This window comes from Lepisosteus platostomus, chromosome 3 (genome assembly GCF_059453375.1).
Source record: "Lepisosteus platostomus isolate fLepPlt1 chromosome 3, fLepPlt1.hap1, whole genome shotgun sequence".
NCBI classification, from domain to species: Eukaryota; Metazoa; Chordata; class Actinopteri; order Semionotiformes; family Lepisosteidae; genus Lepisosteus; species Lepisosteus platostomus.
Window position 1 is genome coordinate 2840485 of NC_142613.1, and position 20045 is coordinate 2860529.

Below are 20045 nucleotides of genomic sequence, written 5' to 3' on the forward strand. Positions count from 1 at the left end.
TCACTACGCATCGGCACAAACCGCCCAAGCGCAGCACCAACTCGTCGTCTGTGCCGTCCGCGGGGAGGCCAACCTCTTCAAACTGCCCTGAGGCGAGAGAGAAGGGACAGGTCACCCCTGTTATTACGTCATTACGGGTGGAAATGAGCGGGAACGCAGCGCCCCGCGAGTGGCGGCAGACGCGCCTCGCCGCAAGCTCGAGGGTTTTCAAAACTGCCTGTGAGTGATTGGCACCAGCAAGCAGCCAATCAGCTGTGTCAGCGGGTGCCTGGGGGCCCCGCCTACACTGCAGAGAAGCGACGATGATTGGCCCGCAGGTTTGCCGCTTTCGCGGTGGCTCCGCCTCCCGTAGCGCGAGATTCCCGTTTGCGCGTGAGCTGTGTAACGTCTCTGGCCGGTTGTTGTGCTGAGGTCGGGCGTCACAGGTTAGTCAAAATAACTGATAATATTTGACATAAATTGTCGATATAGTCACCTGTCATGTGTTAAATACTAATTGTAACATGTTTACTGTTTTGTTCGAAGGTTGTTTTAACTATACAAAGGACAAGTTAGCCATTTGGGTCAATAATCTTGCTTTGATGTAAACTTTTAGAAACAGCTTGTACGAGTTTAGGGGTGTGTGACAGACAGTACAGGGGGACCCTGTTAATAAAGGCAGGAAAGGCTCCTGCAGGGCTCCAGACGGCCACAGGGCGGAGATCATCTTCAGATTTTAAAAGATGTAAACTGGACAGCGATAACCCTGTTTCTCCAGTGTGTTTTATGGCGCTTAGCCGGGGGAAGTCAGGATTTGACCAGTCAGTCACATGCTGTGCTTTGGTCTAATTGAGGTGCTCACGTCCCTATTTCAGTGTCTCTTCGTATGAAGCTTATTTAAAAACACAGAGATTATTTCTACAAGCAAGACTAAAATGTGTCCATGTGGTTTGGTTGATGGATCTGCAGTGTTGTCAGCCTGTCTCTCTGGTAATTTGTAAAGACTTGGTATGAAACAGGTCTAAGTTCAGTGCAGGTGTTTCCTTTTTACTTGAGAGGAATCCCTATTGGAAAAATGGACATTTCTGACAGAAGAGTTGACAGTTGTTCCAAGTGGGAGCTTTTCTTACCTTACATCCGCTTTCAGCAACAGCTCAGTCTTTAGTGGAGCCCAGCCCCGCAGACACAGGGCTCTCGACTGGACCACAGCCTGGACAGGACGCCAGCCCATCGCAGAGCAGTGACACTCTCCAGCAGACTCTACCTAGAGAGCTATGAGTGCACTGCTCATGAGGTTAGACCAGACTGGGGGGCAGTAAAAAACACCCACTCTACTAGCAAATAAAGGTGTTCGTGCTTATACTGACAGACCTGTGTGGGGTACTATTGGTGTTCTTTGAAACCAAAGTTTGCAGTCAGGTAGTGTATTATGCTGGCGTTACACTACACGACTGTTCCTAGGATTTCCAGTCGTGGCCTTCCTTTACAAGATCGTAAGAGTTGTAGAGAGTCGCATCGCCCGCCCATTACTGTCAGTTGTGTAGTGTGACATCCCCAGAGACTCATATTGCTCTTAATAGCCCCTACAACTCTCTGCGACTCACTACGACAAACTCAGACAGGTTTGATTTTCTCGTCGCCAGTCGCCAGTCGCAGGGGTGGGCTCTTGTGTCTGCGACAGTCACAGCCAATGAGCGCGCAAGTGGAAGTACAATGCAGCTTCAAGGAAAGAGGGAAAGCGAGTGTGTTGGACTGGGCAAATGGAGGAGAGGCTCGTCGAACTGTGGAGCCAGCACAGATGTCTGTTCGGCGTTTCGTGTTTGTGTACTTTGTGTGCTGCTCCTCCTCTTGCTCCAGGTTGATTGGCTGACAAAATGAGGCGACCTCGCGGTACTTTCGCGGCGCGATACGAGATGTGGAACCGGGATGAAAAGTCGTGAGGGAATCGTGTGATTAGTCACCCCTGCGATTCCTAGTCGTATGATTTGATACCCTCTGGGACAGAAAAGGCAGCCAGACTTAGCAGCTGCAGTCGTTAATTTTGACATGCTCTCCGACTAGAGGTCGTGTCGAGTCCTGTCGCCCGACGCCGGCTTAAGGGACGACAGTAACGTGTCAAGAGCATTCTGGAGACAGTGGGCCAGCAGAGAGGGGGTGCAGTGACTCTCCTGCACAGTGAGGGGTGCTGGGGGAGCCTTTCCCTAAATAGAATCATAGGAACCTGAGAGACTCTTTAAAGGTGGTTCAGGAGACAGACTGGATGAGAAGTATAAAAGATTGCATTGCTCAAGTTTCACTGAGACTGTATTTATTTAAAACCACTGAGCACAAAGAAGGTTACTTGTGCTGTTCTTCATGAAAAGTTATATAAAGGTTATATCTCTTTAAAGACGGTACAAGAAACATGAAATCAGGCCAATGAATGAAAATTGTATATGAAATTAATACAGAAAAAGGATCACAGAGAACACAATATGCATCAATGTTTTATAGAAAACAGGAAAATAAAAGAAAACACATTTCAGAAATGCTCTTTAACTCCCTTGTCAGATCATCAGTGTAAGAATTCAATAGTATCCCAGTACAATTATTTTACATATGTCAAACATTTGAACAAAATGAGTATCTTGTGGTGTATTCACTAACATGTACTTGGTGCCAAAGCCTATATGGAACAATAACTTTTATTTGCTGCTTTTCAATTTAATAATATCTTTATCAGAATGTTAGAAAGGGGACATTTATATGGTAACATGTTTATCAGTCAATCCTGTATTTCTCTAATTTTCAATCCAGCAATCCATGTTGGTGATATCCACTTAATTCTCATTTGTAAAGTATGCTTTCAACCTATCTTATTTTTTACTTTTTGTAAAATCTCTGAGGCACTGTCCTTTACCCATTCTTTCGAAGTCTTCTCTTCCTGTGGAAGCAGACTCTCTCCACTGGCCACCTTCTGCACTATCACAGCTCCTTCTCTGACTCTCTGTAGTTCTCTGATGCGATCCAGATATCCAGGCTTGGCTTCGTGCTCCTCAGCCTGTATCATCAGGTCAATGTAATCTGGGGCCCTGAGAGGGTCGGGCCGCAGAGCGATCTCTTTCAGACGCTTCAGAGTGCGACCCAAGTTTTCAGTTAATTGTAAGACGTCTTTCTGTACCTCTTTGTATGTCTTCTGAAGCTGTTTGACAACTTCCTCTGCACTCATCTTTTTCCCCTTTGCGTCCTCAAACTGCCTTTTCAGATCCTCATATGTTCTTTTCTCTTTTCTCGTTCTGTATTCCCATCTGTACTTCTGATTAAAATGTACATTCCAGACACATTTCCCAGGACAAATCGTGCAGTTTCCTTTATTATCCATTGCCCAACAACCTTTCATACCATCCTCATTAGGAATTTGACAGGGATAGTGACAGGTGGTATGACACACTTGGCAGTTGGTGATGTAGTTTCCAGTCTCAGAGATATCTTCCTTTACTGCCTCTGTGACCTCTACTTCATACTCAAAGTTCTTGTTTTTCTCTATACAGTGTTTGTGACGTTTCAGTGCTTCCTGTGTCTGTTCCAATTCATTGAGTGTCGTCAGTCCGACTTTGATCTTGGGCTGCAGCCCCTCCACTGTCACCTCCAGTCGATTGCGCTCCTCCAGGACCTCCTTTGTCAGCTGCAGACTTCGGGTTTGCATGGTGTTCAAATAGCTAAAGAATGTTTCCATGCTTTCTGAACCCATCTGCCAAAACATTTGGTCAAACTTACTCTGATGTGAACTTCCTGTTGATCCCTCATTAGAAGCAAACAGGACTGAGTTGTTGAATTTGAAATGGCGAGGGGTGTCATTTTTCAGTTTGGCACAAGAGACATTAGCAGCTTTGATGGCCTCTAAAACAGGTGGAGCCTGCCCGTCAGCAAAGGTGACCAGAACTACAATATTGTCTGCAATGTCTTTTCCAAATATCGAGAGAATTGAGTCAAAGATGTACTTCTGTGTGTGTGTGAGACGTGCTAAAGCAGACTGGACCACAAAACACACTGCGTCAAGACTAATGATACCATTCTTATCAGAAAAGAAGTCTCTGATCTTCTGGGTGTTGATTTTGTCCTGTCCAATCCCTCTGGTGTCCCCAAACCCTGGAGTGTCCACAATAGTGAGAGAGTAGCGAACTCTGAGCCCTTCACTGTAGTGGATCTGATAGGCTGTGATCTCAGAGGTCTGTGTCTTGTTGGTCTCTTCATGTATCAGTTTGAACCTGCTCTCATCCTCCCACTCCACTCCCAGGATGTAGTTGATCATCCCGTTGATGAGGGTGGTCTTCCCTGAGCCCGTCGCTCCCAGGAGCATGATCGTTCTGTTTCTACTGTTCACTGCTGGCTTTCCAAAGCTGAGTTTGGAACAGGTACTGCCTTTATGTTTAGACAGATTAAGCCTGTAAATCGAAGGTTTGCCCTTGTTCATTAAAGTGCAGTTCTTGGGGTCGCCTGTAATTCGCTTCACAGGTGTTGTTTCTGCTGTTGTGATCACCACTTCACCACTCGGTGCGCTGGTCCCACGATCCCCACAGTCACACCGGACTCTGATTCTGTAGGATGTTTTCTTTGTCAAGCCTTCCACAGAAAATGAATTCTGTTCTTTGTTCGTTTTCTTCTTCAGCCACTGATCAGATGTGTCCTTCCTCCTTCCTCCTTCCTCTCTGTATTCAATGATGTATCCCAGTATGCTGACCCCCCTCCCAACAGCAGAAGGATTTTCCCAGGTTATTGTGATGGAAGTTGGAGACACCTGGAGAGCTGAGGGTTTTCCAGGGGGGCTTGTTGGCAGAGTCTTCACTCTGATGATGTCACTGCTCACGGGGTATCCCAGCTTGCCCACTGCTGTGGATCTGAGCTCATACTCAGTGTGAGGCTGCAGACCTGACACAGTGACAGTGTCCTGAGTGTCTGTGACAGTGACAGATTTCCACTCTTCCTGCTTCTTGGGTTTATATTCCACCCTGTGCTGCAGTGTGGCGGAGCTGGGGGGGGACGCATGTACTGTCACACTGTTGTGTGTCACTGTGTGAACCCCAGGGGTTTCAGGCTTTGACAGGGGCTCAAAATACACACCTTCATTATCCCCACCCTCATACAGGAAGATACACGCTCCTGTGCACTGGTCATCTTGTTTAGAATCAGCAAAGAATTTAGTTTCCTTCTGGGCCTTGTTAATTTTCACTAACTCTAGGAAAACCTTCAGACATAATTTCATCTTCTGATTAGTCGCTTGGCCTAACCAGCATCCTTTGTGCTGCATACTAGAACCACTACTTTCTTCTTTGCCCCTTCTGAAATTAAGGAAGTCAAAGATTAGTTTCAGAAAACTGATAATTCCATGAAATAAAACTATCCATGACCATCCTGTGCTAGTCTGTTGTGTGTCAGTGTCTGTGTTCCTGCTCTCTGGGTGTCTGAGGTAGCTGGACAGCTCTGACAGATACGGCTCAGGCTGGCTGAGTGAGGTGAAGCTGAAACAAACCACATTCTCAGTGTCTGGATCAGACAGCACCTGGTCCAGTTCCTCCTGTGTGGACAGCACATTTATACCACTGTCTTTCAGTTTAGTAAGATATCCACTGACTGTGTCCATTTCTTGTTCTTTATTCTGCAGCCACAGTTGAAGCCTGTGAAATTTGAAAGGCGAGTCTTCATGATGTTTTATCAGCTCTCTGAACTCTTTTTCATCTTTCTCACCTCCCCTTACAGCTGGCAGGACACAGGCTAATCTATCCATGAAATTCAGTTTGTACTGAAGGACCAGTTGTTTCAGATTTTCTATTTTTCCTTTGACGCCAGGAAAGGTTTGGGAAACTGTGTGTTTCTGCAAATCGCTGCATCGCATTTCAATCACATCCAGGTTCTCCAATGAAGTCTGTGCCTGTGTGACAAAACAGTTGCTTATGTGTCTGACCAGCTTAGCAGCCCTGGAGTCCAGCTTGACCAGCGGGTACAGCCAGACCCTGATGGGCACAGCGTGTTCTCCTCCTCCTCCGAGCAGAGTCGGGAGGGCTCTGTAGACTTCAATGGCCTCTTTAAAAGTGGACGGGTTTGTCGCCAGCTGAACATCCCCGTGAAATGTGCAGCTGAACGTTTCTCCAGCAGCCTTTTCCTTCTCTGTCATTTCCAGAGAGGCTTTGTCACTAATTGAGATTCCTTTCAGCTTTTCAATCGTGAGTTTCAGTTTTCCCTCAATCTCCTGCTTGTCCTCTCCTTCAGACACCTCTCTGTCAAACACAAAGTAGGCCTGAGCCCCGTACAGCACAGCTGTGACCACATGGGTGGCCATGTCGTCCTTAAACACTCTGGGATGGGTCACCTTCTTTTGGCCCAGGTGACTCATGGTCAGCTGCTCGTACCTGACAGTGGTGTTGTACTGCAGAGTGACTCTGGCCTGGCTGTGGGATTTCTTCTTGTCATTGAAGTACTTGGCGGCTCCTCCCACTTCTACAAGACCCACCAGCAGACTGACCTTCAGTGAGGCGTCCACCTGCAGGGCCGAAGCTTTGTCATCAATGGAGTCTGAGGCAGAGACCCTGAGCTCAGTTTTATTCTGGGAGCGCACACTGGTGTTCTTCTGTAGCTCCTCATGGTCCCACAGCGTGATGGCTGCAATAGATTTAGGGTTGATTACCTAATGCTCCTGACACACTGGACAATGCCAAAGAGGTTTGTTCAGTACTAAGCTTCATATAGAGAGACACTGATGTAATAAAGAGGTTCATTAATCTTGTGATTCAACAGCTTCTGTGATAGAATTAACTGTATCATGAATTGAGAAGCTTAAAAAGACCTGTGAGGAGAGTTTAGGACATGTCAATGAAATTCAGATAAGATTGAAATTGTATTCTGTAATCCTATATTGTATATTGGCACTAAATTAATAGATTTCATCTGGAATGTTTACCTGGGATCAGTGTGTCAGTCATACAGCAGCCCAGCTGGAACAGTGTGTCGTTATGTCTGCTGTGTTGCAGGTTTACCTGGGATCAGTGTGTCAGTCATACAGCAGCCCAGCTGGAACAGTGTGTCGTTATGTCTGCTGTGTTGCAGGTTTACCTGGGATCAGTGTGTCAGTCATACAGCAGCCCAGCTGGAACAGTGTGTCGTTGTGTTCGCTGTGCTGTAGGTTTACCTGGGATCAGTGCGTCCCTGCGGCAGTCATACAGCATCCCCAGCTGGAAGGGTCTGCCCAAAGCTGCCATCTCAAAAGGAACAGTTCCTACAGATGACATGGCTGGTGGTGGACTGGATACTGTAGAAAAAAGGTTTAAAGTCAACAGTTATATATGTTTGTATCTTTACATATATAATTTAGGTTTTACATTAATGGATGTATCTGGGTATCCAGATAGATTAAATCCCTGGTCGATGAAGCTTCGCTCTGGGAACCTTCACTTATCTACTACTTGAATTTCTGTCAGTATTAAGCTATAAAAATTCTTCAATCTTAAAAAAACGGCATGGGCACTAAGTTGTTGAAAAATATATGTATAGAGAATCCTGGTTTGTATCCACCTGGTTACCACCACCCTGAAGTACTGCTTTGAAATAATACAGGAGTTACCCAGTGGAGACGCACTTTCTTTCCCCTAGACAACACCCAAGCAGCTCTTTTACAAAGTGAAACCCAACTGTTGCCTTATTTTATACAAAGAGATGGTGAGCTGTTGCATGTTTTTAGACCTATTTGTTTCTATTGTCATGACATTACTGCTGTCTATAATATTGTTTGTCCGCTGTTTCAACTGTACTTATCATTCAATACCCAGTTAAAACTTCCATGTTCATATATGCAATACTTTGATCACCCCCTGAAAATCAGGTAAAATATCTCATTACTACCTGGTTCAACTAAATCAGTTTTTTTCCTCTTCTTTTAAACTGTTGCCAGCTATGGTGTCACTGTTGAAAAGGCTGTGTGTCACACAAGGATCGCTTCCAGATAGAGTTAAAATACAGTCGTGTCCTTCAGCCAGCTGGGGTGTAGGGCCAGTCAGGTCTATAGTGACACCTTCACCTGGAACATGAATAATCTGTGGTGGAATCAGAGCAGCTCTGTGACAGGCGGTCAACTGGGCCTCCACCTGAGTGGAGCCGGCAGGTAGTCTTCATGGTCATGACACCTGACAGCCAGGTTCCACTGTGTTTACACATTTGCCTCCTTTCAGGGATGTGAGGCAGCCGTGAAGGGCTGGACGTGCTGTGCAGCTGAGCTCTGCTGCTGAAAGAGGGAGAGAGAGAGAGAGACTCCAACCACTGGAGACGATCGAGCCACTGAGAGAGCGTTGTTGCTTTTTCTCCTTGTGAGACTCAGTATAAAAGAGTCCAGCCATGTGACGTCTCCTCACAGCCCAGTTGCAGTGGCGCTTTTTCCTCCAGACTGTGACAGGTGGAGCCTCGTCTGTGGCTTTGGGTAAATGACTGAACCCAGAGAAAAGCTCTGATGGATAGTGAGCCTTCACGCCCAACACCAGCCTGTTCTGGAGCAGCAGCTGAGGTGGAGCAGAGTATCAGACTGTGCTTCCCTGGTCCAGTGGAGCTCCTGCTCCTGCTCCTGCTTCTGGGCATCCTGTCTCCCTGTGGTCTTTTTACTCCTTGTCTTCCTGCTTCCCTCTGGTCTTCACTCCTTGTCTTCCTGCTTCCCTCTGGACTTCACTCCTTGTCTTCCTGCTCCTCTGGTCTTCACTTCTTGTCTTCCTGCTCCTCTGGTCCTGACTTCTAATTTCTGGTCTCTTTCTTGCTCTATTTATTAGCCATAGAGAAAGTCTGGTCTGCCACAGTTCTGCTTGGTCAGTTCAAATCTGGGATTAAAATATCTCACCTACAGGAATTTTGGTTTTCTTCAGGAGATCTTGGCAAAATGTCCTATATTTGTTAAATCCTGTGAGTATTCAGGTGTGATTCAGGTTTAACTCATGTTTTTGCCATTCATTTGACATTAACAAGCAGAGCACAGTTCTTACTTGAATGGGTATAACACCTAGTATTGTAATTTAATGTTATTTATTTAATTAAATATTTTTTGTTTTTCTAAGGAAATTAAGTAAGAATGTGTGGAAACACATACAGTGCTTTGCACATTCTTTTTCCAATAAGGAATGACGGATGTTAGTTTATTAGTTCAAAATTTTAACTTTCTGTACAAGCAATGGTGAGTGTCATACCTGATATTGCCACTAGGGGGACCACTCGGTATTATAAGCATGACCCTCAATCCATGGGTTTTGAATTTCGAGTAAAAAAACTTGCTGTAGGCCTTCTGCACAGTTTGTTAACAACTTCACTAATATTGTACTGATATTGTTTTTCTGATTTCCTGTTTAAGCACTGTTATCTGTTTACCTGCACTTTCCCCATGTACAGTAAGAGTCATGCATTCAGCCTGTTCTCCTTCTGTCTGAGTTGTACACTTGTTTCTAGGCCATCCAGGTCCTCCACTAATAGAACTGTCTCATGTAAATACAAAACCACATGCCTACAATACGGACACAGAATTGGTGTGACCCTGAGCAGCAGATTAAAAATGAGATTTGTCCCAACCCAAGGTGTGGATCACCCAGGCATTTATATACCTGTCCAGGATCAATCCTGAGCTGTTTTCTTGCTGGAAACAAGTTGCTACCACAGTGTGCAGGACCCTCAGCAATGACCTCTGTCCACAGACCTCACAGTTTCCTCTCAGAGACAACAGGACAGTTCAGCCCTCTGTTTCTCAAAGATGGATTCTGGTGCTGGGCGCTGGTGCTGGATTTCCTTCAAGAACACCCCTTTGTTGAAACGTTGTCTACTAGAGCTGTCAGCTTTCAGAGGAAATGGAAACAGACATAGCCCCCCTCCTGAGCTTTCGATCTTTGCAAACTTAAATTTTGTGGTTGTTCAGTACATGCTGTGCCTCGCACTGAACAGGTTTCTAAAATGTTACTCTGGAGAAGCAGTATTGTAACTCTTATCACACCCCTTTATTCTTTGTCAGCAAGTATAACTCCATTAATGTGTTCTTCATTTTAAAACCTGACATTTAATAGGGTATTATGTAAAGTGCTGTAATGTGGCATTATGGCATAAGATTTGTTAAGAGAAAAAAGCAATTCCATTCTTTAAAACATTTTGGAAAAAAAGGTCTTAATGGAACTTGTGTGCAAGTGTTATTGGCTCTGGTACCAAGAGAGCATATTGATTCTTATTACTGTTGTTCAGTCATAATGTTCACAGATGTGTGGTGTAGCTGATCAGGTTCAGGGTATTTTAACAAGTGATCCTATTTCCACAAAATCACTATTCGATTAAGCTTTGTCCAGCCATACACTATGGAGCAAGAAACTCAATCTGGCTATGATTAAGAACAAAGACAATAAAGACCTTCAGATAAAGACCTTTCTTTTCACCCGTACTGACAATATCCTTGCACATCAAAAACAGAAAGACAAGAAATCTAGACTGAGACATCTAGGCACAGCACCTGAGTTCCATCGGCCAACCTGCTTGTTCTGTACAGGTCCTGGGGGTGAGACATGAAGGAAGAGCTGCTGTACTCGGCACTGACAGCAGATCCAAGACTCCCGTGAAGACGTCCTGCTCACGCCATCCCCACTAGACCAGCCCTCGGACACTTACACTGCTCTCGCTATTGGACACCAGCAAGGTCAGTGCTTCACTTAAAAAAATCTGCTTTGTGGACAAATTTTTTTATAATTTTTTTGAACCGAGTGTGAAAGCGTGCACCTATGATACCTAAACTATTTCAGCCCTCAGACTGATCCAGTTCTCAAGACTGCAGCACCACTCAGGTAATCTTGTCCAGAAACATCACTATCGGAGAGCGACTCCACAGAACTCATGCAGGTACAGCCTGCTTGAATTCCAGAAACACACACTTCAGCTTTACATTAAAAACACCTACATGTGAATTTTATATTAATAAAGTGTTTTCAGTTAATAAGATGCATGTATTTTATCTGCTAAAAGAGAAAATGTCTTTGCCCCAATTATCATTATTACATTATTGTGTGTCTGTCTCTGCCCTCAAGATCCAGTCTGCTTTCCAAACTATAACTACTACAGCAGCATGAAGTTGCGATTTTTTTTGGTTTTATAATTGTAAATCACAACAATGAAAATTGTGTTATGTTTCTAAATATTTTGAAATAAAATCAAAGTTATAAATTCTGACCCACTCATCAATGCCTCACTCATTTGTACACATTAAACAGACCACAAACATGTGAGAACTTCTGTATCAATCGTGAGCTAAGGATTGTGAAGGAGGTAAAAAAAAAAGCTAAGTTTAACTTTTTTTTCTTTCTGGGTATTACCAACAATTTTAAGACACTGTATTCCGTGCTAGCAGTTTTTTTTAAATACTTCATATAAGAGACCAATAGCCATTACCTGATTATTGTCTTAAAACATCCCTAAGTATAACCTTTTATTTAAAATATTTTATTTAAAAATGTATGTGCTAATTAACATACAGTATATACTGAACAATTTCCAAATGACGTTTTAGTACTCACTCAAAGACAGAGAACGTGGGGACACCTGTAGGTTGAGGATGTGGTTTAGACCGACTCTGCACTTTCTCACACTGATATACTGACCTGGGAGTCACTCCCCCTGCTGCTGAAGTCTTTTTCTCAGAAATGACTGCAGTTACAAGAAGTCAGGTACAGAAGAGGTCCAGGGCCCCAGCAATGGGATGATACTATTACCTGCACAGGTAGGTACACCATCAGTACAGTATTAGAAAACCGCTCCCCAGCATTCATGCCAACACTCTGCCTGAATCCCAGAAACAAACACCTGAATTTGCCATTAATGAAGGGTGTGGTGTGCAGCTGAGCACTGCAGCCTCACAGCGCTGGGGCCCTGGGTTCAGTCACTGGGGTCTATCTGTGTGGAGTTTGCATGGTCTCCATGTGTCTGTGTGGGTTTTCTCTGGGTGCTCCTGTTTCCTCCCACAGTCCACAGACATGCTGGTACTGCAGGTTAAACAGCTTCCCATTTCCCATTTCTGAGCTAAAGCAAAACTTTGCTTCCCCCCCCCACAAACTGTTCTTCTTCAGTGCACTGAAAACAAGCTCTTTATATACGGTATATACAGTACTTTGATCACCCCCTGAAAATCAGATAAAATATCTCATTACTATAGTAATGAGCGGAGCGGTGGCTCTGTGGCTCAGGATCTGCGCCTGTAACTGGAAGGTTGCCGGTTCGAATCCTGCGGCCGGCAGAGGAATCCTACTCTGTTGGGCACCTGAGCAAGTAGAAACAGTCCTTCGCCATTTTGTTTGAGGCTGTGTTTCATACAAGGATCACTTCCAGATAGAGTTCAAATACAGTCGTGTCCTTCAGCCAGCTGGGGTGTAGGGCCAGTCAGGTCTATAGTGACACCTTCACCTGGGACATGAATAATCGGTGGTGGAATCAGAGCAGCTCTGTGACAGGCGGTCAGCTGGGCCTCCACCTGAGTGGAGCCAGCAGGTAGTCTTCATGGTCATGACACCTGACAGCCAGGTTCCACTGTGTTTACACATTTGCCTCCTTTCAGGGATGTGGGCAGCCGTGAAGGGCTGGACGTGCTGTGCAGCTGAGCTCTGCTGCTGAAAGAGGGAGAGAGAGAAAGAGACTCCAACCACTGGACATGATCGAGCCACTGAGAGAGCATTGTTGCTCTTTCTCCTTGTGAGACTCAGTATAAAAGAGTCCAGCCATGTGACGTTTCCTCACAGCCCAGTTGCAGTGGCGCTTTTTCCTCCAGACTGTGACAAGTGGAGCCTTGTCTGTGGCTTTGGACAAATTTTCAAAGACTGAACCCAGAGAAAAGCTCTGATGGATAGTGAGCCTTTATGCCCAACACCAGACTGTTCTGGAGCAGCAGCTGAGGTGGAGCAGAGTATCAGACTGTGCTTCCCTGGTCCAGTGGAGCTCCTGCTCCTGCTCCTGCTTCTGGGCATCCTGGCTCCTCTGGTCTTCACTCCTTGTCTTCCTGCTCCTCTGGTCTTCTCTCCTTGTCTTCAGGCTCCTCTGGTCTTCACTTCTTGTCTTCAGGCTCCCTCTGGTCTTCACTCCTTGTCTTCCTGCTCCTCTGGTCTTCACTCCTTGTCTTCCGGCTCTCTCTGGTCTTCACTCCTTATCTTCAGGCTCCCTCTGGTCTTCACTCCTTGTCTTCAGGCTCCCTCTGGTCTTCACTCCTTGTCTTCAGGCTCCCTCTGGTCTTCACTCCTTGTCTTCCTCCTGCTCCTCTGGTCTTCACTCCTTGTCTTCCTGCTCCTCTGATCTTCACTTCTTGTCTTCAGGCTCCCTCTGGTCTTCACTCCTTGTCTTCCGGCTCCCTCTGGTCTTCACTCCTTGTCTCCTTTCTTCCCTCTGGACTTCACTCCTTGTCTTCCTGCTCCTCTGGTCCTGACTTCTAATTTCTGGTCTCTTTCTTGCTCTATTTATTAGCCATAGAGAAAGTCTGGTCTGCCACAGTTCTGCTTGGTCAGTTCAAATCTGGGATTAAAATATCTCACCTACAGGAATTTTGGTTTCCTTCAGGAGATCTTGGCAAAATGTCCTATATTTGTTAAATCCTGTGACTATTCAGGTGTGATTCTCACAGGTTTAAAATTTTAGAGTTCTTAACTCATGTTTTTGCCATTCATTTGACATTAACAAGCAGAGCACAGTTTTTACTTGAATGCATACGACACCTAGTGTTGTGATTTAATGTGAATTCAATTTTCTGTTTACACTTTTGTAAAGAAATTAAGTAAGTGATGGGGAAACACATCCAGTGCTTTTTACATTCTTTTTCCACTAAGGAATAACGGATGTTAGTTTATTAGTTGTTAATTTTAACTTTCTATGCAAGCAATGGTGAGTGTCATACCTGATATTGCCACTAGGGGACCACTTGGTATTATAAGCGGGACCTGTCCAAGATCAATCCTGAGCTGTTTTCTTGCTTGAAGCAAGTTGCTACCACAGTGTGCAGGACCCTCAGCAATGACCTCTGTCCACTGACCTCACAGTTTCCTCTCAGAGACAACAGGACAGTTCAGCCCTCTGTTTCTCAAAGATGGATTCTGGTGCTGGGCGCTGGCTTTCCTTCAAGAACACCCCCTTGTTGAAACGTTGTCTACTACAGCTGTCAGCTTTCAGAGGAAATGGAAACAGGCATAGCCCCCCTCCTGAGCTTTTGATTTTGATCTTTGCAAACTGTTATTTTTTTAATTTTGTGGTTGTTCAGTATGTGCTGTGCCTCTCACTGAACAGGTTTCCAAAAATGTTTCTCTGGAGAAGCAGTGTTATAACTCTTATCACACCCCTTTTATTCAGCAAGTATGACTCCACTAAAGTGTTTTTTATTTCAAGAAATTTAAATTTAATCGAGTACTATAAAGTGCTGCAATGTGGCATTTGGGCACAAGATTCATCAGAAAAAAGCAAATCCATTCTTTAAACTTTTTGAAAAGCTCAGATTAAGTCTTATTGGAACTTGTGTGCAAGTGTTATTGGGCTCTGGTACCAAGAGAGCATAGTGATTCTTATTACTGTTGTTCAGTCATAGTGTTCACAGATGTGTGGTGTAGCTGATCATGTTCAGGGTATTTTAACAAGTGATCCTATTTCCACAAAATCACTATTAGATTAAGCTTTATCCAGCCATACACTATGGAGCAAGAAACTCAATCTGGCTATGATTAAGAACAAAGACAATAAAGACCTTCAGATAAAGACCTTTCTTTTCACCCGTACTGACAATATCCTTGCACATCAAAAACAGAAAGACAAGAAATCTAGACTGAGACATCTAGTCACAGCACCTGAGTTCCATCGGCCAACCTGAATTTTTTTATAATTTTTTTGAACCGAGTGTGAAAGTGTGCACCTACGATACCTAAACTATTTCAGCCCTCAGACTGGTCCAGTTCCCAAGACTGCAGCACCAGTCAGGTAATCTTGTCCAGAAACATCACTATCGGAGAGCGACTCCACAGAACTCCTGCAGGTACAGCCTGCTTGAATCCCAGAAACACACACTTCAGCTTTACAGTAAAAAACACCTACCTGTGAATTTTATATTTATAATAAAGTGTTTTCAGTAATTAAGATGCATGTATTTTATCTGCTAAAAGAGAACATGTCTTTGCTCCAATTATTATTTCATTATTATGTGTCTGTCTCTGCCCTCAAGATCCAGTCTGCTTTCCAAACTATAACTACTACAGCAGCAGCATGAAGTTGGGTTTTTTTTTTGTTTTATAATTGTAAATCACAACAATGAAAATTGTGTTATGTTTCTAAATATTTTGAAAAAAGTTATAAATTCTGACCCACTCATCAATGCCTCACTTATTTGTACACATTAAATTAAACAGACCACAAACATGTGAGTACTTCTGTATCAATCGTGAGCTAAGGATTGTGAAGGAGGTAAAAAAAAAGCTAAATTTAATGTTTTTTCTTTCTGGGTATTACCAACAATTTTAAGACACTGTATTACGTGCGTATTACGAGGATGTGGTTTAGACCGACTCTGCACTTTCTCACACTGATATACTGACCTGGGAGTCACTCCCCCTGCTGCTGAAGTCTTTTTCTCAGAAATGACTGCAGTTACAAGAAGTCAGGTACAGAAGAGGTCCAGGGCCCCAGCAGCTGGGATGGTACTATTACCTGCGCAGGTAGGTACACCATCAGTACAGTATTAGAAAACCCCTCCCCAGCATTCATACCAACACTCTGCCCGAATCCCAGACACAAACACCTGAAATTGCCATTAATGAAGGGTGTGGTGTGCAGCTGAGCACTGCAGCCTCACAGCGCTGGGGCCCTGGGTTCAATCACTGGGGTCTATCTGTGTGGAGTTTGCATGGTCTCCATGTGTCTGTGTGGGTTTTCTCTGGGTGCTCCTGTTTCCTCCCACAGGCCACAGACATGCTGGTACTGTAGGTTAAACAGCCCTGGTGTGTGTGTGAGTGTCCTGCAATGGCCTGGCATCCTGCCCAGGGTTACCCTGCCTTGAGCCCATTGCTTGCTGGAATAGACTCCAGCTCCCCTGGGTCCTTAGTGTTTGTCCAGTGAAAACACCAACATTGATCTGTCCTGTACAGCTCGCAGCGGGACCCACGGCCCGTCTCAAAATTTCCTGTTTCAGTGCTGGTTTGTCCATTTCATCCTTCCAACATGCACAATTCAGCAGGGTTAGAAAATAGCTGCAGAGCACCAGGCTGAGGAAGGTACAGATACAGGCTCTTGGGCTGTAGCTGTACACTGTCTGTGTGGAGTCTGCATGTTTGCATCACATTGATGGAGGTTATTTGCAGGGAGATCCAGCCCTGCTGAAGACATGCTGGCTGGGCCAGTTTGCTCTGTGCACCAGAGTGGAGCTCTGAGCTCTCAGTCCCCCCTTCAGTCTGCAAAGAGGAACAAGGATGAGCTGAGTTCTGCTCACAGGTGGATGAATCACTCAAGTACGGATCTTGAACTCAGAGGAGGAGAGGAGACTGGCCTTGGGGGAGCAGGTCTGCTGCCCCCCTCACTGCAGCCTGATTTTCACATCAGCACGACCCCAGAACACAGCCCAGACGAGACATTTACCAAAAACATGGCGTCTTTATTTCAGCTTCACTTCTACTGCGCTTGGTTTCTTTTTTGCAAGGATTTACTTTTCTTTACAGAAAATACAATTAATACGGGCTCTGAAAAACCCATTTTTGTGCTAAAGCAAAACTTTGCTCCTTTCCCCCCCAAACTGTTCTTCTTCAAGGCACTGAAAACAAGCTCTTGTTAAGGTTCTGGGATAGAAGAACGAAAAAGCCCAAATAAAATCATTACAGAATAAACAGGTTCAAAGACAAACTGAGCAATACATCTCCATAAAAATAACTTCAGATTATTTTAACAAAGGGTTAATCTTGGGAAAACACTTGTGCTAGCCAAACTCGCCTTCCTTCACTCCTCGACTGCCAGTGAAATAAAGTGACAAATCACACCCAGCGATGTGCCTTCCCTACTGCAGCTGAGCACACTGGTGAGGAGCAGTGCTGTGTGGGTGCAGACGGGGCGCTGGGCCTGCCTGTGCATTTACCCCTGAACCCCGCTGTCCGGGCTGAAGGAAACTGGAAGTGGGGGTGCTGGCCAAGAGAGGGAGGGGTAAGCCTGGACATGGGGAGTGATTTAACTGCAGGGGTGGGACTGTACTCATTGTGTTGTGCTCAGAGCTCAGAACAAACTGCCTTAACCAACAGAGAAGTTGTATGAGTATAAATCCACCCCAGAGAGGTCACCAACACTCACATTGGGACCGTAGGGCTAAATTCAAGAGCTAGTGTATTGAGAGGGGACAGTGCTCAGGGGCTGCTCCAGGGTTGGGACAGTGCTCAGGAGTTCAGCCAGGGATGCTGAAGGCACTGTGCAGCTGTTGCCCTCCTCTCAGGGATGTACTCCAGCATGGTGAGGAGGAAGTCACTGAACTGGGCAGCCTGCTCCAGTGGCCACTCGTACTTCTCCAGCAGCACTTCATACAAGGCCCACGGCTTCAGGTTCGAGATGTGCCTGAGCTCACCTGCAGGGGGTGCCACACAACAACACGGCTTCACTCTCAGATTCAGTCCGCACTGTTTTTTTGCCAATGCAGTGTGCAGTGTGAGGGTGTGGCATGTGGGTGGGTGCAGTGTGAGGGTGTGGTGTGTGGGTGGGGGCAGTGTGAGGGTGTGGCATGTGGGTGGGTGCAGTGTGAGGGTGTGGTGTGTGGGTGGGGGCAGTGTGAGGGTGTGGTGTGTGGGTGGGGGCAGTGCGAGGGTGTGTGAGAGTGAGAGCAGTGCGAGGGTGTGGCGTGTGGGTGGGGGCAGTGCGAGGGTGTGTGAGAGTGAGAGCAGTGCGAGGGTGTGGCGTGTGGGTGGGGGCAGTGTGAGGGTGTGGCGTGTGGGTGGGGGCAGTGTGAGGGTGTGGTGTGTGGGTGGGGGCAGTGTGAGGGTGTGGTGTGTGGGTGGGGGCAGTGCGAGGGTGTGGCGTGTGGGTGGGGGCAGTGCGAGGGCGTGGCGTGTGGGTGCTCAGTGTGTTACCTCTGCGGTTGAAGTATTCCCGGGAGTACCGTCCCGACAGGGCGAAGTGGGGGGGGATGGGCCCCAGCAGCTCGATGATGTGGGCGATGTGATCTGGGCGAGACACACACACAAAGATATTACAACACGTTACACAACACTGACAACCACAACAGCAAGGCAAGGCGGGAACACGGCCAGGCAAGGAGAAAAGACACAGAGACCCAGAGCCTCCTGGCAGCCTGACCTTCATCGCGGGTGTAGTCCTCTCCGGAGTGCGGCTCGAACAGGTAGTCGCCTGTGGCCAGCTCAAACGCCTGCGACACAACCCACAAGAGTCAACACTCCCAGAGACCGCACGCTGGAGCAATACACATTGGTCAACAAACAGTTCATCAGTGAACTCAAACCAGACACTTCTTACACTCATTTTCTTTCATCACTGAATAGTCTTTATACTTCTATAGCGCTTTTCTGGACACTCCACCCAAAGCGCTTTACTGGATCCCCTCCACCCCCACCAGTGTGCAGCCCCACCTGGGTGATGCACCAGTACTCCCCCCACACACCAGCTCTCAGTGGGGAGGAGAGCAGAGTGATGAAGCCCGTTCAGAGAGGGGCGTTATCAGGAGGCCATGATGTGTAAAGGACAGGGGGAAATTTCACCAGGACTCCAGGGTAACACCCCTACTCTTTTCGAGAAACGCGCCGGGATTTTTAGTTACCACAAAGAGTCAGGACTATAGTTTTATGTCTCAGCTGAAGGATGGTGCATTTTTACAGTATACCTTTTCCGTCACTATACTGGGGCATTAAGACCCACACAGGCGGTAGGGTGAGCGCCCCCTGCTGGTTCAGCCACTTTAGCCTTCCCAGGAGTCTCCCATCCAGGTACTGGCCAGGCCCACACCTGCTGAGCTCCAGTGGGTTGCCAGCTGTGAGGTGCAGGGTGATATGGCTGCTGTCAAAACTGCGATATAGCTGAATTCTGTAGTTCTGTAAATCTGTAGCCTGGGTTTATGCAGTATGGTTTCCCTTCTTCCTTTATCCTCTTCTACACATTCCTTTTGTTTTATATTCTTCTCCTCCATCATTTCAATCAATCTTCTCTCTGCTCTCTCCACTGACCCCCTGTCCCCTGTCCCCTCTCTCTCTCCACTGACCCCCTGTCCCCTCTCTCTGCTCTCTCTCCACTGACCCCCCGTCCCCTCTCTCTTACTCTCTCTCCACTGACCCCCTGTCCCCTGTCCCCTCTCTCTCTCCACTGACCCCCTGTCCCCTCTCTCTTACTCTCTCTCCACTGACCCCCTGTCCCCTCTCTCTTACTCTCTCTCCACTGACCCCCTGTCCCCTCTCTCTTACTCTCTCTCCACTGACCCCCTGTCCCCTCTCTCTTACTCTCTCTCCACTGACCCCCCGTCCCCTCTCTCTGCTCTCTCTCCACTGACCCCCCGTCCCCTCTTTCTGCTCTCTCTCCACTGACCCCCTGTCCCCTCTCTCTTACTCTCTCTCCACTGACCCCCCGTCCCCTCTCTGCTCTCTCTCCACTGACCCCCCGTCCCCTCTTTCTGCTCTCTCTCCACTGACCCCCTGTCCCCTCTCTCTTACTCTCTCTCCACTGACCCCCTGTCCCCTCTCTCTTACTCTCTCTCCACTGACCCCCTGTCCCCTCTCTCTTACTCTCTCTCCACTGACCCCCTGTCCCCTCTCTCTTACTCTCTCTCCACTGACCCCCTGTCCCCTCTCTCTTACTCTCTCTCCACTGACCCCCCGTCCCCTCTCTCTCTCTCTTACTCTCTCTCCACTGACCCCCTGTCCCCTCTCTCTTACTCTCTCTCCACTGACCCCCTGTCCCCTCTCTTACTCTCTCCACTGACCCCCTGTCCCCTCTCTCTGCTCTCTCTCCACTGAACCCCTGTCCCCTCTCTCTGCTCTCTCTCCACTGACCCCCTGTCCCCTCTCTCTGCTCTCTCTCCACTGAACCCCTGTCCCCTCTCTCTTACTCTC

General features: G+C 46.7%; 2 protein-coding genes, 1 long non-coding RNA gene and 1 pseudogene across 4 annotated transcripts in view; 1 reads left to right on the top strand and 3 right to left on the bottom strand.

Annotated features, from left to right (window-relative positions):
- LOC148674082 (uncharacterized) overlaps positions 1-8297 on the bottom strand; it is a 28294-nt gene extending 19997 nt beyond the window's left edge. The window contains exon 1 of the mRNA XM_088623835.1: positions 7399-8297. The gene's annotated coding sequence lies outside the window, so the exon portion shown is untranslated. The remainder of the gene's footprint in view (positions 1-7398) is intronic.
- LOC148674085 (uncharacterized) overlaps positions 1-20045 on the top strand; it is a 20496-nt gene continuing 451 nt past the window's right edge. The window contains exons 1-2 of the long non-coding RNA XR_015934361.1: positions 1-425; positions 10505-10651. This is a non-coding gene — a long non-coding RNA (uncharacterized LOC148674085). The remainder of the gene's footprint in view (positions 426-10504; positions 10652-20045) is intronic.
- Positions 2271-7256, bottom strand: LOC148674086 (uncharacterized; annotated as a pseudogene).
- Positions 16589-20045, bottom strand: part of srpk3 (SRSF protein kinase 3) — a 19943-nt gene continuing 16486 nt past the window's right edge. For both annotated transcript variants that reach the window (XM_088623856.1, XM_088623857.1), the window contains 3 exons: positions 18286-18355; positions 18060-18152; positions 16589-17560 (listed from right to left, as the gene is read on the bottom strand). In XM_088623856.1, coding sequence (XP_088479982.1) covers positions 17376-17560; positions 18060-18152; positions 18286-18355 — 348 coding nt within the window. In that variant the 3' untranslated portion in view covers positions 16589-17375. The remainder of the gene's footprint in view (positions 17561-18059; positions 18153-18285; positions 18356-20045) is intronic.